Below are 16,673 nucleotides of genomic sequence, written 5' to 3'. Positions count from 1 at the left end.
CTTCACTCCATCCTCTCCTTGTCTAGTCTCTTCCTGCATCCCTGATTCTCTGGCCCTGACTGCCTCCTCACTATGGAATTTCAATCTGTCTATACCTCCATCCCCCCCCATCAGGGTCTGAGGGCTCTCCACTCCTTCCTTGAGCAGAAGTCCAAGCAATTCTCGTTCACCATCCACACTCCTCTGCTCGGCTGAACCTGTTCTGTCACAAAACAAGTCTATAAGAAATAGGAACAGCAGGAGGCCATTCAGCCCTTCATCCCTACTCTGCCATTTAAAAGATCATTGCTGAGCTAACACTCAAAGTCCTGCTTTACCTCCATAACCCTTAATTCCCATAGTGATTAAAAAAACCTTATCAATGTCAGCCTTGAAAATGTTCAAGGACTCTGCCTTCATAGCTTCCTGGGGGCAAAGAACTGAGTCACCACTCATTAAGAGAATAAATTCTTCAGATTGCCCTTAAAAGGGGCCCTTTACTCTATGACTATCCGTCTAGCCCTACGTTCTCCCATAAGTGGAAATGTCCTCCAATATTTACCCTGTCTAAACCATAATGTCTCATTCTTCTGAATTGCAAGGAGTTCAGACCCAACCTGTTTAACCTTTCCTCATATGGCAGTCCTTCCATACCTGGAATCATCTATAAACCTCCTGTAATATATCTTTCCTAAGTAAGAGAACCAAAACAGTACACCATATTCTAAGTATGGCCTCATTACTACCTTGTACAGTTGCAGCAATATCTCTTCACTTTTATACTCCAGCTGCCTTGCTAAAAGCCAGCATTCCACTTGCCTTTCCTATTACTTTCTGGTTTCACAAACAAGGACCCCTAAGTCCCTCTGTGTGCTACAGCTTCCTGCAGTCTCTCTCTCCATTTAAATGATCTGCCTCATTTTTTTTCCTTTAACTCACTTCCTACAAATAAAAGGTGTGCCCATGGCACCGGAGATAGCAGTATTAACATCAATATTTATTACAAGTCCACCAAATTCTGACCCTCTGACAAAGGGTCATCCAGACTCTACATTAGCTCAGTTCTCCCCTCCAGATGCTGTCAGCCCTGCTGAGATTTTTCTAACACTTCCTGTTTTTGTTTCAGATTCCAGTATCTGCAGTTCAGACCTAATTTATTTGCAGTTCAAATAAATACTTTTACTTTGTTGTGACACTTGCTGCTGCTCACCCTGCTTTCTGTAAGGACTCCAGTCCATTCTTTAGTTTTTCACTGTCTTTACCACATCTGTTCTGAAGATGCCACCTTTTTGAAAATGGTGCTTCTGATGTGTCTTTTTCCTTCACCAAGAACCCCCACCCCAAGTGGTTGACACTGGCTCTGACCCATTTCCCACACCACCTTCCCCTCCCTCCCAGAACCATGATAGGGTCCCCCTTATCCCCACATTCACCCAACCAGGCTGTGCATTAAGAGGATCATCCTCTGTCATTTCTGCCAACTCCAGCACGATTCCCATCACAAAACATCTTCCTGTCAACCCTCAGCATTCCACAGGGCTTATTCCCTCTGGTTCACTCCTCCATCACCTTAGCCCCTTCCCATGCAATTGCAGAAGGTGCAACACTTGCCCCTTTATCTCCTCACTGCACACTCCTCTTCAGCTGAAGCAGCATTTCACTGCCAGGAGGCCAAACTGAAGGAGCTGCATTTGCTGTTCCCAGTGCAGTCCTCTCTACATTGGGGAGACTAAACACAGACTGGGTGACCATTTTGCAGAACACCTTCACTCCATCTGCAAGCATGATCCCAACCTTCCTGTTGTGTGCCTTTTTTTAACCCAGCATCTTGCCTACATGTTCGTTCTTGGACTGCTGCAGTGATGCCCAATGCAAGCTGTAGAAGCAACATCTCTTCTGACTGGGCATGTTACAGCCCTTGGGACTCAACATTTATTGAACAACTTTAGACAGTGACCTTTCTCCTCCCTATATCATGTTTGTTAATATCCCAAATGTTTCTTGTTCCAATGTAAATCCCCCACCCACAAGATGACGTCATTATTCTTCAGTATTGCTACATCTATTGCAATCTCTCTCCCAGCTGCCATTAACTGCTGTTCCACCCAATTTTATATTACCACATTTTTCCTCTTTTTGAAGAAGGGTTATGTGGACTCGCAACAGTAACTCTTTTCTCCCTACAGATGCTGCCAGAGCAACTTTTTCAGTTGACTACTCTTTTCTGATTCCAGTATTTTGTTGAATTATAATTTTAACTTCTGAAGTCTGTTAACTACTTATTCTTTCACAGGATGTGGACATCAGTGGCTAAACCGACATTTTATTGAGGATCCCTATTTGTCCTTCAGAAGGTGGTGGTGAACCACTGCAGCCCATGTTTATAGAAACACTCGGTGCTGATAGGAAGGTTTGCATCTTGTAAATGGTACATGTTGCTGTCACTGCACTTGATGCTGGAACAGCTAGATGAGGTGCCAGGATTCTAATTTGGTGTGCATTCTATGTTGGCTCAAAGTTGTGATGTATAATAAGTCCTGTTGGCATTTGGATAATTGAACTATAACACGGGTTGAGGTTGGGGAAGCATTGCCCATAGGAATAATGGCCACAGTGTTTACTAGGATGCAGGCAGGAAGGATGCTAGTGAGACCTAAATCAGCTGTAGAATCCAGCCAGATTGCAGATGTGGAAAACTGGCCACTGTATCTTGTGGGTCAGCCTCCCATCTAACAACTTATCAAATAATTACTTACATGGGTAAAACTGGGGCTAATAATATCATTGTGTGGGGTTTTTTGTTAACAATATTCTAATGAATAACAAGCATGACATTACCTAGAAAGACTGTAAAGACATTACCAATGGGAAGTCACAAGATCAATTATCAGTGACTAGGAAGATGAAAGGGCAATGTCCAATCTAATTGGAACACTTGGTGATAGATTCTCAGTTCTATTATAGAAAATCTCTTGGTTAATGTGATTGCCATGAATGATATGAACTTGGAGGATTTTCTTTTCAATCTGAAAGACACATTGGACCCAAGTTCAGTGTGTTGCAACAGTACTGACATTGAGCAATTAAATTCCATATTTGTCTTGAAATATCCTGACTTTTGTCCATCCAACTTTCACAAATCAAGCTTCTTTGTCTCCCCTTGTACTTTTTTTATAAAACTACCCATTGCATCAATTGTTTCCATGGTGACTTGGAATGTGGTGTAGACACTTTGATTTGCATTTCTCTGGGAACGTGGCTAAACCTCATGACTCTGACACTGCACCAATTTTTTTTTTAAAACTATCGTCTTGCTCTTGCACTTCTAACTTCACCATACTATATCCTAGATAATCATCATCCTTCTTCCTTCTCCATATTTTCTCCCTTTAAGGTTTTTTTTAAAAAATCCCAAAGTGGGTCACAGCGCTGTAAGTTTTTAAAAAAGATTGAGTTGAATGAGGATGGGTGATGAAAAGGTTTTGTTGAAGTCGGTTTTGAGCAGAAGGGTTCAGGAGAAATTTTGAAACTGCAATAATGTATTCAGTCCCCTAAGCCTTTTTCCATTATTCAATCATAATCTTAATTCAACTGACCTACCTTGATTCTGTTACCTATGCATAAATATCTATATTAATCTGTTATTTAAGTCTAATGGTGACCACAAAACCACTGCTAATTGTTATAAAAACCCATCTGGTTCTCTAATGTCCTTTTTTAAGAAGTCTGTCATTCTTGCTTGGTCTGGCCTACATAGGACTCCAGACTCCGCACTGTGGCTCTAAATAATCTCTGAACAGGGGCAATTAGGAATGGGGCAATAAATGCTGGCCTAGTCAGCAACACCTACATCCCAAATTCCAATTACTGCATTTGGACAGATTCCAAGCTGGTTCAAATATATTTTTATGCACAGCTAGCTCTACTCAATCAGTTAAATACTGGCATGGAATGACTGAATCACCTGCACAGGATTAATGGCTATAATATTTGTAAAATAATATAAAGGGAGGTGACAAGGGTACTGGTAAGCCTTAAATCGGCCAAAGGACTTGGCATGCCCAGTAAGATGGAGGTCCTTGGTTGGCAAGATGCTGTCTGGATCTTTCCAACCAAGTGAACACCTTCATAAAATGGAGACAATTTTTTTAAAAAGGCTTGGTAACTTCATTAGTGTTTAATGTAAGCCTTCTTGTAACACTAAACTCTTTCAATGTCAGTTATTGGGAAATTGTGTTTATAATGGCAAATCGTATCTCATGGAATGGGTAGCTGCAAAGACAATGTAACTTGAGTTGCATTTTTAAAATAAAAACCACACGTTTTGTGGGAAATAATACACTGGGGAGATTGACTGACTCCCACATACTTTCCATCTGAGTCAAGTTGACTATGGCCACTTTGTTTTTAACTGGACCTGAATTCATTACTGGAATGACTCAGGAAGTATGACTGGAAAAGAGCATACCTCATACTCCTTTTTGCCCACTGTTTTCATTGTCCTCTCATTCTTAACACTCCTGCAAAGGAACAGCTTCTCACTATTTATCCCGTCCATACCCTCAGGATCTTGAATACCTCTATCATGTCTACTCAGTCTTTCATCTCGGAAGACGATCCAATCTCTCCAGTTTATCCTCATAGGATCACTTTTGTGAATCTCTCCAATGCCTTCACACAACTTGTGCCTGTTAAACATTGAGGAATTTTTTCCCCTATTTCCCTGTAAACTTCTGGTGTACTAAATGCTCTTTTTTGGCATTGTGGTGCTTTGATTTGCATTGCTATGGGAGCACAGTTGAACTAATAACTTGCACAACTTCAAACTGGATTTTACTATTGCTTTGCATGGCCTGATCTGTTCACCAGGAATTGATAATGCTAACCTTAACATTGCTGTTAACGCCCTTCACAATGATTTGCATCCTTTTTCTTTTTGAACACTTTTTTCCCTCCTCTGTTGGGGAATTGTCAACAAACTTTTTAGAATGTGGGAGATTTGGCCTCCCTGCAGTGTGTTTCTCATGGTAGGAGGCAGTTGGCCAGCAATGGGATCATCTGGTCCTGGTGCTGCTGTCAGTGAGATTTCCCATTTTGGCTGTTACAAACCTGCAACAGGGGTGTGCTGTTGGTGGGACCAGAAGTTCCAGTGTGAACAACTGGAATTCCAGTCATGAGGTCTGACAGCAATGAGAGTTTCAACCTACATATGCCTGTGCAGCCAATTCAGCCACTGGGTAACAGTAGGAATAAGAGCCTGGCTGAATTTAGCTCAAAGTCACAACCATTCACGCTGGCAAGATTTTTCATCCTGCTGCTGTAAACAGGTTTGGTGAGATGCCAAATTCTGTGATCTCACTGCAGCAGGAGTGTGGCATGAACAGTGATCACGCCCATCGTATGTAGCAAGCTTGCTGCTCACTTTTGATCAGTGCTACCCTGGGCACCAGCTCACTGGCATTTGGGGAGCTCTCAGGTTTTCATTTTGAACAAGAACAAAAATCAGCCCAGGAAACAGGCCCTTTGGCCCAACAAGCCCATGCTGCCATCTCAACACCACCAGTCCACCTCTCTACCCACAACCCCTGTCTAATGTTTTATGGCCAACCGGATTGAGGGAAACTGATTTAGGGACAATTTATTCCTGCCAGTCAGCCTAACAACATCTTTGGGGTGTGGGAGGAAACCAGAGCACCTGGAGAAAACCCACGCAAGCACAGGGAGAATACGCAAACTCCCACAGACACCGGCCCAAATCCATGTTTGCACAGCAAACAGTGATAGTCACTGAGCTGTCATCTTGTCCAGTTTAGGGGCACACTAACAACATGAAGCACTAGGCCAATCTCGAGCAGCCCCAGTACAACCCATTGTGTATGCCCCTCGTTGGACATGAGGTGGACCAAGGTGAAAGGGTAAGTATTCTGCCAATAATCACTTCAAGATGAATACTTCTTGATAGGGGAGGTGGTTGTGCAGTTGTATTGTCACTTGACTAGTAATCCAGATTTGTAGTTATCATTTGTTTGAGTGTCTTTTTTTCTCTTTGGTTACTTTGCAGCAGCATCCATGACCACTCCAATTCGCATTGCTTCCTGAAGCTACTACAGGGGCAGTTGAAAGAAACCCAATTTAATTGGCCAGATGGTGATCACAAGAACCAGGAGCTGACCAAGAAATTTGAGAAAACCTATCACGAAAATGAGTGCTCCTACATCAATGGTAAGCTCATATTTTCTATTTGTAAATAGGGTCAAAGCTGCTGGATACTGTAAAGTGATGGCTCAGAACTACTTTTATAGTGCTTCCATTTGGTCTGCTCTTTGGGAATTCCTGAATGTTATGCACCTAGGAATACCCATGCAAAGCATTTTCAATTGCTACAATACAATTATGGCGCTAAATAACAATATTGGAGATAACAACACTTGTAAAACCTATTGAGATGCAAATGCCAGTGAGCTGGTGCCCAGGGTAGCACTGATCAAAAAGTGAGCAGCAAGCTTGCTACATACAATGGGCTTGATTGCTGTTCACACCACACTCCTGCTGCAGTGAGATCAGAGCTTGGCATTTAATTGCATGAGAAACCAACATAGTTAAAGAAACTAAACATCAATGATTCTTCCAAAAAAAAATAACAACTTGGTTAAACACAACTGTCTTTAAACTTCCAACTTTAACAGGGCAGACCTCTAGATTTGTCACATGATGATTTTTGAATGGGTAAAAAGACTACCATGGTGGTGGGGGGGGATTCTTCCAGCCACAGTGTCCCTGAAACCAGAAAATCCAGTAAGAAGTCTGACAACACCAAATCCACCCAGACCTTTCCATGGTCCACCTCTCAACTGCAGTGATTCCTGTGGCAGATAAGAAAATTCTCCCCCATTAATAGACTTCAGTAAAAGGTTATGTATATTATATTTGTTAACATGCCATTAAGTTGATGGGCAATTATTTTTGTTTTTATTCTGCATGGGATTGTGGTTGGTACAGACTCGATGGGCCAAATGGCAGCCTCCTGTACCATAAAAAATGTATAATCCTATGGGATAAATAAAATCATCCCATGAATGGGATGTCACCAGGATTTATTGCCCATTCCTGTGGTATTTAACAGTCAACCACATGCTGTGGATCTGTATTCATGTGTTGGCTAATTTCTTTTCCTAAAGGATCTAAGACGATCAAAATGGTTTCATGGTCATTAGACTTCTAATTCCAGATTTTTTAAATTGAATTTAATTTTCATCTCAGGGTGGATTCTAACCCAGGTCCCCAGAGCATTACTCTGGGTCTCTAGATTACTTGTCAAGTGACAATCCAACTGCACAACCACCTCCCCTGTCAAGAAGTATTCATCTTGAAGTGATTATTGACAGAAGGATGCTTAAGGCTTTTATATGATTTTTTTTAAATGGGTTTTAATATAGTTTGACCTGTTAAATTACTATTGGAACATTAGGAGTTATGCCAGTCGTGTTGGGTTCTGCAAAGTAAGGCATTTTGTAAACCATATTTGGAGGGAAAAGCTCTGGTAATAGCTCTAAGATTATTGTTGAGAAATCTGAGATGAAAACTTAAGGCCCACCATGCAAAACTCCAACTAAACTGAAAGCAGGAGAGGAATGTTGAGCTGTGTAGTCAGGTATCACTAACAATTGTAGGAGATCATTATTTAATCTGATAAAGATGTAGGGAGGAAGAAAAGAATTTGAGATAAGTATAACCTAATTTTAAAAAAAAAATTAAAAGAAATAACTGATACTAATTTAAAGTACACTCATTCTGTTTTTAAAATTTCATTCTAACTCTTCTCTACACCCTAGCTATGACCAAAATGCTACATTCCGCATTCTCTCGTTTCCTTCTGAGCTGTATGCTCTGTCCACGTATCGTGCAAAGAAACAATATTCTTCACTGTACACTAATACATTTGACAATAAATCAAAACCAGAAGGGTTGTAATGGAGAAGGGGTTTGCATTAACTAATTGAATTTGGAAGTAATTAAATGACTGATTCTCATGTTTGATAATATCCAGTGTTACCAACAGCTGCAAAGTTTGCCCTTTTTGGCTTTAAGGACAAATACAACACATTTCCTAAAAATATACAGCGATATTTACACAAGGGTTGCAAAGAGTTTCAGGCTGAATAACAAATATTTAATCACAAAGAATGAACTGTAGTTACTCTGCCACCAAAGCAAGGAACTTGCTTTAATATACAGATTTCTAATGACCTCAGCACACTACAATCAATAGGTTATTTAATGGTTAGCATGGGAAAATAAGCACACAGCCAGGTTTCACAAAGTAAATAAATGGATGATGAGGTATTTTGGTAATATTTATGAAATGGAGGCCTGGATATACAGTCCAATTTTTTTCTGACCTTAAAAACAAGAAATATCAGTTCCAATTGTCAGTGAGTGGTGAGTTATGTAACAGTAACTTCAGACAGGAAGGATCAGTCAGGGTTAGTACATCTGATCATTAGTCAGTAACCCTGTTTGAAAGTGCAAGTGAATGGGCAGAGGGTGGATCACAATATTTCAATCAACTGTTCCTTGCAAAGGAACAACAGGCTGATACTGAGGATTAATGATGTGGAAGGTGCCATAGGGCAGCTGATGTCCATATCCCCGTGCAGAGAGAAAACAAATTGGCGAGTTTACTCCAGTGTACTAACGGATACATTCTCCTTCCCTCAAACTGCAGATACCATTGGCCTGCACCGGGTGGAAAATGTGAGTCATACAGAATGTGCAGTCAGCCTTCACCTGTACAGTCCACCATTCGATAGCTGTCATTGTTTTGACGAAAGAACTGGACACAAGAATAAAGTCAAAATGACTTTCTGGAGCAGATTTGGTGAAAAAACACCTCTTGTAAGTATTGAGTAAGTCCTCTTGAGGACCATCCCTCTGCAGCCTCTCAGCAGCAGAGAGCCAAGTGGTCACTGTGCTTGCCTCCTTGACTTGCCTTGAGTACAAGGCACCAGGTCAGGCCAACAATACCAGGGTGCCTTGGGCACTGGACATGGAGGGGGAGTCTGTCCAGGAGTGTCATCTCTTTTGTAGAGAGGAGGGGAGCATACAAGTCTCTGGCAGTGTTGGGTCACCCTCATACCTACATGGGGGAGGGGGGTGAACCCATTCTCCCATGATGAGGGGAATTGGGGTGCTCCCCTGGTCAGCAAAGGGGTCACCATTTGCTGTGTGGGGACAGAAGGATTCCTATCTGTTAGTGTGGGGATTGGGTTCCCATTTAAAATTGGCACCCCAATCTCTGAACAGCCAGGCTGCTGGGGTAATTCCCACAAGAATCCCACCTCACAGCTGCTGCCAGCAGGAAACATTCCAGTTTTCCCACTGGAATGGGTGTTTGGATTCAAACTATGAATCGTGGCCTATTTCTTGTTCTTACAGGCTACACATGGATGGACATGGCCAGGGGAGAATTGCTTGGGTGCAGTTGATTTTCAAGAGTTGGAGCACAGTTGCAGGGATGGATGCAACCACTTGGGCTTCAATGTGGTTAGGAAGTGGCATACTGAGTTTCAATGGAACAAGGAGTGGTTTAACCAAGTTTAGATAGAGCTAAGTAAGAGGCATGCATATAGCCACATGGAGTTTGACTATCTCTTTTCAGGTGAGAGACTTTCTTGGGTATAACAGAGAGCAATGGAGGAAGCATGGAACACGAGGAACTTTTTTTAGCATATAGAAGATAGTAGTAGAAGTACAATTACTTTGGTCCTTTTTTTGTAGTATAACTTGGAGGGATATAGTCATATGGGACATGTGTATCACAGAACTTTTAAGGGATTCATGTACAATAGCTTAGCAGAAAGGTTGCTGTGTAGCTGAAGAGTGTAAAGAGGTACATCTCTGCTGTATTATAACCAAAGACAGTAAAAAGTCTGACAACACCAGGTTTTAGTCCAACCTATTTATTTGATAATATTATCAAATAAATAGGTTGGACTAAAACCTGGTGTTGTCAGACTTTTTACTGTGTTTACGCCAGTCCAACGCCGGCATACCCACATTATAACCAAAGAGGCAGAGGAAAAAAACAGTTGTAGGGTAAAAGGAGTAACGTGCTGAATGTATCAGTGACTGTTTCTATCACTCCAAAAGGATACCTTGGCATCAAAAGAAAACAACTGAACCAGACAATCGACTCAAGGAAACCTGAAACATAACAGCTGCTCCCACTGAAAACTAAGACCTTGGCAGAGACTGAAGAACCAAATTGTCTTCCCTGGGAGGATTTTACTTTCAATGAACACTTGGCCTCCAGATTCTATTTTTGCATGATTTTTAAGCACAAAGTTTATCTTATTGTATTTTCACTTTGATCAAAAACCATACCATGTCTTTCCACTTTTCTTGAGTTCTGCCTCACCCCCATGTCTGCTCACCAGGTAATGAACTGCTGCTTTCCCCAAGCTAGAAGCAGGAGGATTGAGAAATTTTAATTTGGATGCACTGTTTTGTTTGCCAGGTCCAGGCAGACAACATGCTCCATATTTCCTTCAACTTTCTAGGACCCACCACTGCATCATCCATGAGTGACAGTCTCTTCCAATTCCAGACAATAGACTCAATTATTAATTGCAATGTGGCAGATAGATACTCTTAGGTTTATACAACCAGGAAGAGAAAAGCCCATTAGTTTCTTCCATCTTGTCTCCATCCATCATCAGGTTTCAACCATCCTTCCCACCCAACTGCAAAGAGGCTTATATATATTAAAAAAACCTTGTAGTATTCTGAATATCCAAGAGAGTCCCAACCCACTAATTTTCTAGAATATCAGTCTTGCCTTCCAAACAATGATCACCTTGTCCAAACCTTTTTCATCTGCCATCACACTGATGTATTTCCCCATGTTCTATTTCAGCAGATTCAATGGTCCATTTAAAATAAACAAGCTGAAACAGTGGACAAGGGAGTATTGAGTCAACTGTTCACTATATAAAACACACTTTCTAGACTCTAGAGGTAACTTGATGTCCTGTCATTAAAACTTTACAAAGTTCGTACCAATTCTTATTGCAATAAGATTGTTTACTAAAAGAATAATAAAGTTTGTAACTTCTGTCAGTGACCTAAGTGCTTTTGTGTAACCTGTCTCTACAAGTGCTACCAAATGAGGCAGCCTTGGGGACAGAGGGATTGAGACCCTTGGATGGAGTTGGTACAAATACGATGGGATCAATGCCCTTGTTCTTTGCTGTTTCTAAAAAAAAAAAAAAATTGCTTTCTGTAAAACTTAATTGATTCTTAACAATTCAAGGGCAGGCTTTTGCTAATTTTCATAGGTTGTCCTAGAGTTCCTGAACCTGCCTTCACCTGATGTCACATCATACGACTTTCCAACAGGTTCATTCAACCCAGACAACCTAATGATTTGCTTGGCTGCCTTTTTAGAGTATGAAATGTCAATCTGATATGTCTGTGACTAAAGCCATGTTGTGGGACAGATGATTTGAAAGCTTTCATTTTTGCTGAAGAACACTCATAAGCCAGTTGGATTTTTATAACAACCAGTAGCTTCATGGGGCACCTTTGTTACCAACTTGCAAATTGCAAGATTTTTCAAATTCAGTTCAGAACTTATTTCATGGTACAATTGTGGACAGCAATCTCAGAAGGTAAGTACCATATTACTGTTACTACCCTGAAGTTTATCTGGTCTTTTGATGGTGTAACCACACTGCACAATTTATGGAGTTAGCTCATCTCCAGTTGAGGATAGCAGCAGAGACTACACTTGGCTTCTGTGATCCTGGTCTAGAAAAGATAAAAATCAGCCAGGGTTGTTTTCCTAATCGCTGAAAACAGCAGATGTAAGGATGGCTTGAGGATAGTTGATGATCCTTGCAAAAACTCTATCCAGGCCAATGCAAGAAAGGCCCTGAGCACAAGAACATACAGTAGAAAGTCTCTCAACATCAGGTTAAAGTCCAACAGGTTTATTTGGTAGTAAAATTCACTGACAAAGGAGTAGTGCTCTGAAAGCTAGGTGAGTGGGAGTTCTATTCGCAAACAAGGGCTGTTAACTGAATTTACAAAAATGATTGGAATGCAAGTCTTTACAGGTAATCAGCCTTACAGGTAATCAGCCTTAAAGGTACAGACAATGTGAGTGGATAGAGGGTTAAGCACAGGTTAAAGAGATGTGTATTGTCTCCAGCCAGCACAGTGAGATTTTGCAAGCCCAGGCAAGTCGTTATGGGGGTTGCAGATAGTGTGACATGAACCCAAGATCCTGGTTGAGGCTGTCCTCGTGGGCGGAACTTGGTTATCAGTCTCCACTTAGCAACTCTGAGCTGTCATGAAGGCCACCTTGGAGAACAATTACCTGAAGATCAAAGGCTGAATGCCCATGACCGCTGAAGTATTCCCCAACAGGAACAGAACAGTCTTGCCTGGTGATTGTCAAGCGGTGTTCATTCATCCATTGTAACATCTACATGGTCTCCCCAACATACAGTGCCTTGGGGCATTCTTTTCTGCAGCGTATTGGGTAGACAACAAAGTACCTGGTGGATGGTGTTCTCACAATAGTGAGAATTGGTGATAGCCAAGTTCCGCACACAAGGACCACCTTAACCAGGATCTTGGGTTCATGTCACACTATCTGTAAATGCCCCCCCCCCCCCCCCCCCATATGACTTGCAAAATCTCACTGTCCTGTCTGGAGACAATACACATCTCTTCAATCTGTGCTTAATGCTCTGTCCACTCACATTGTCTGTACTTTTTTTTAAAGACTTGATTACCTGTAAAGACTCACATTCCAACCATTTTGTAAATTGAGTTTGTATTTATATGCCCTGTTTTTGAATAGAACACCCACTCACCTGATGAAGGGGCAGTGCTCTGAAAACTAGTGGCTTATGCTACCAAATAAACCTAATGGACTTTAACCTGGTGTTGTGAGACTTCTTACTGTGTTTACCCAGTCCAACAGTGGCATCTCCACATCACAAGAACACATGCATGGGAGCTCCACTACACCAGCACAATATGAAACATAATTATAAATATAGCCTTTAAAAGAACTTCATCCACTGATCTGTTGGTTTGCTGGGCATATGACACCTCAGTGGGGAGATTCCTGTGGTCTTTGTCCTAAACAATAACATGTGCTGGGAAAGGGATTTTCTATTTGGGATTCTGTAATAGTACAGAAGTTCTTCTTTTCTAAACTATAGTTACAAACTAACTAAGCATCAAATGGAGGAAATGTTTAGGTTCACATCCACCCAAGAGGCCAGGTGAATTATTTCTTCAGCACCATCTAGGACAAGTACAAGTTTCAGTAATCCAATCTGAATTTCTAATCTTACTACACTGGTAAGGAAAGTATACTGTTTGTTTCTTAATCTGAAATTGGCCAACTTTGAGCTCTTTAGGCAGACATGCACATAATGAAAAGGGGGTTACATACAAAAACCCCAATTTATAACATGTTAGCTATTCAACCCAACTGAATACAAGAACATAAGATGTATGAACTGGAGTAAGCCATATAGTCCTTCTGGCCTGCTTCCCCCATTCATGGTTGATTGTCTACCTTAGCTGAGCCTTCCTGCACTATGGTCTTATCTCAATTTCCCCAATTCCCTTTGTAGCCAAAAATCTAAAACTATTCTGCCTTGATTATACCCTGTGACTGATCATCCACAGCTCCATGGGTAGAGTATTCCAAAAATTCACAACATTTTGAGCAAATAAAATTTCTCATCTCAGTCCAAATGGCCAACTCTTTATTCTGAGACTGTGCCATTGTGTTCTAGATTTTCCCAGCCAAGGGAATTTGGATCTAGGTTGGGATTTTCCATCCTTCCTGTTGCTATGTTCTTCCGATCTTGCTGAAGGCAATCTTCTCCACCCCACCCCTTCTGCATCACTATTAATCAATCCTTGATCCATCTTAATGTTACCCCCCTGCCGCCAATCTTTTGAGTCATGATTTTAATAACCTTTTTTAGCACCTTTGAATAGTTTTGAAAATCCAACTACTTGCATCCACTAGTTTCTCCTATTTTGCTAGTTAAATCCATTTTGCTAGTTACTCAAAGATTCTCTCAGATTTGTTGATCATAATTTCCTTTTCATAAATTTCTGTTGACTTGCTTCATCTAAACCAAAAGGCATATCCTTCGAGATCTTACACTTTCCTGTCTTTACTTAGCAGCATGGTAGCACAGTAGTTAGCACTGCTGCTTCACAGCACCAGGGACTTGGGTTCAATTCCCAGCTTGGATCACTGTCTGTGTGGAGTTTGCACATTCTCCCCATGTCTGTGTGGGTTTACTCCAAGTGCTCAGGTTTCCTCCCATAGTCTGAAAGATGTGCTGGTGAGGTGCATTGGCCATGCTAAATTCTCCCCCTGTGTACTCAAACATTGGGTCTCTGACCCCGGACAGAGGTGCTGGAATGTGGCAACTAGAGGATTTTTACAGTAACCTCATTAGTGTTTTTAATGGGCATTGTGAGCCCACACTTGCCAGGACCCGTTCTGTGGTTTCTTATGCCATTAATAAAATTTTCTCTTTTACTTAAATGCATTGATGCTTTTTTAAAAGAGAAAAATGTGTGCTTATAGAGCCCCTTTCGTTAGGACATACCGAAATACGTTTCAGCAATTGAATCATAGTCACTGTTGCAACGTAGGAAACACCAGTAGCCAAATTACGTACAGCAATCACAATTCACATCCTGGCCCCAAACTTGGGAAATTTCCCCAGTGGTGGGAATATGACAGAGAGCTGTTTCAATGTAGATCTTTCTTTCTTTTCTCAGCCTCTGCCAATACCCCCTCCCCATCAGTCCCTTCACTGGGGTGGAGTGGGGTGGGGTAAGTTTCTTGTGAATTCCTTATTGGATTTGGTCATTGTAATGTACTAACTACGTTGAGGATTGTGGATTTTAAACAAAAAAAGTTGTGGTTTGTGTGTGTAGATTCAAACTAACAACAACCGGTTTTATTGAAAGAGACGCTGTCTGCACCGTGCGGGGTACAAACTGAAAATAAAACACCATCTTTAGCAACGCTAATGACAGCGCCATCAAATCATTGTGATCAGTGCTTAATATATAACATGATTATTTTATATATGTATGCTCTAATTATTATCTGCCCCCACAGATAGAAACATCTTCCCCATTGATAAACATCTTTCATGATTTTAAATACCTTATTAGGTCACCCTATTGCAGCAGAAAGTACCTAACGTAACAGTATCTTGCTCTTGGACATTCAAGGACACCTTCTAAACACGCCTTATGGTTTATGAGGGGTGTCATACACCAAAACGATTCGTATAATTCACCTGCAGTTTCAAATCAGTCCATTTGTTATAAGTTCACAACTTTGGTAAAAGGTTATCAACCTGAAACATTAGCTAGAATTTTCCCAGCCTGTGGAGTTGGCAGAGGCTGCGAATATAGAGGGAGACCCGCATTAGGATAGCTCTCTGCAGTATTTCCACCACCAGGGAAGTTTCCCAGGCTTGGGCCAGGATGTAAATTGGCTGTCTATTTCACAGATACAGGCAATCAATTTAAACAATTAACACCCCAACTAGTGACATCTTTTCAGGATTGGTGGCATTTTGTGGGTGATGGCGAGACCCCTATACCTCATGGGGACTTTCCCTGTTCAATGGATCAGGGAGCAGAGCTCCTTATCTCAATTGATGGGTTGCAGAATGTCTGTGGCCACAACAATTCACCTCCCTGGAGGGCTTTCCCCTCCTTGCTGCCCTCCTTCTCTAAAATTATTCTTACCCCTCTGATAGCACCTCCATATTGAGATGCCTGTGCATCCTCAGATCAGCATCAACACCCAACTTTCATAATGGAGCTGTTAACGCTCTGGAGGTATTAGCCCAGTGATTGGGCCAAAAGTATTGTAACCCCATTTATCACCCTTAATAGGAAAGCAGGTACGGCGGTGGTCATTTACAAGGCCATTTCCTGGAAAATAACTCTGCCAGTCTGCCTCCTGGAAGTGTGGGCTCACAATGCCCATTGGCTGCAATGTTAACCTCTTTTTCTCCACAAACACTGAGCATTTCTTGCATTTTCTGTTATATTAAACACAAGTCTCCTTCACCTGTGTAGTTAAGTACCACATTGGAAAGTTTATTTTCCCCAGAGTCACGGAGAGATGTAATATTTCCGGTGGCTTTTATATGTGAGAGGGTGGAACATCCTCCCAAGTATCAGGCAGGAACCAACTATGATGTAACCCCTCCATTTCCCCTGCCCCGCCCCAACCTCCGGCCTCACTCCCCACCCACCCGCCCCAACACGAGGCCCTAACCTTTTACCTGGAGGAAGGTTCACAGCAGTGACAACAACCCATCTAGTAGCAGCAGGAATCCAGTGAATCTATTCAATGAGCCAATTAGCACCAATTTTACCATAACAATGCAATCTTCCAAATGTTGCTCAGGCCTCCTCCACCCTTACCAACTCAGAGGAAGCAGTAGGGCAGTGGAAGGTCAGAGATGAGAATGACTTGAAGGACTTCAAATGTGCACTTACAAAAATGGCAAGCTGCTGCCTTCATGGGTGGGTCAGAGGTTTTCCATTGTGTCAGGTTCTTTGGAGAGTGACATCTCCAATAGTGGGGGGAGCTATTCAGTGGCAGCCATTCCCCT

General features: G+C 41.7%; 1 protein-coding gene across 1 annotated transcript in view; it reads left to right on the top strand.

The window, feature by feature from the left end:
* LOC145358527 (cysteine dioxygenase type 1-like) overlaps positions 1 to 11,068 on the top strand; it is a 31,414-nt gene extending 20,346 nt beyond the window's left edge. The window contains exons 3-5 of the mRNA XM_080212661.1: positions 6,041 to 6,201; positions 8,705 to 8,874; positions 10,129 to 11,068. Of these exons, the coding sequence (XP_080068787.1) occupies positions 6,041 to 6,201; positions 8,705 to 8,874; positions 10,129 to 10,158 (361 nt within the window). The 3' untranslated portion in view covers positions 10,159 to 11,068. The remainder of the gene's footprint in view (positions 1 to 6,040; positions 6,202 to 8,704; positions 8,875 to 10,128) is intronic.
* The last annotated feature ends 5,605 nt before the right edge of the window (positions 11,069 to 16,673 follow it).

This window comes from Carcharhinus amblyrhynchos, chromosome 26 (assembly GCF_965287045.1).
Source record: "Carcharhinus amblyrhynchos chromosome 26, sCarAmb.v2.hapA, whole genome shotgun sequence".
NCBI classification, from domain to species: Eukaryota; Metazoa; Chordata; class Chondrichthyes; order Carcharhiniformes; family Carcharhinidae; genus Carcharhinus; species Carcharhinus amblyrhynchos.
This window is presented reverse-complemented; position numbering and strand designations above follow the sequence as displayed.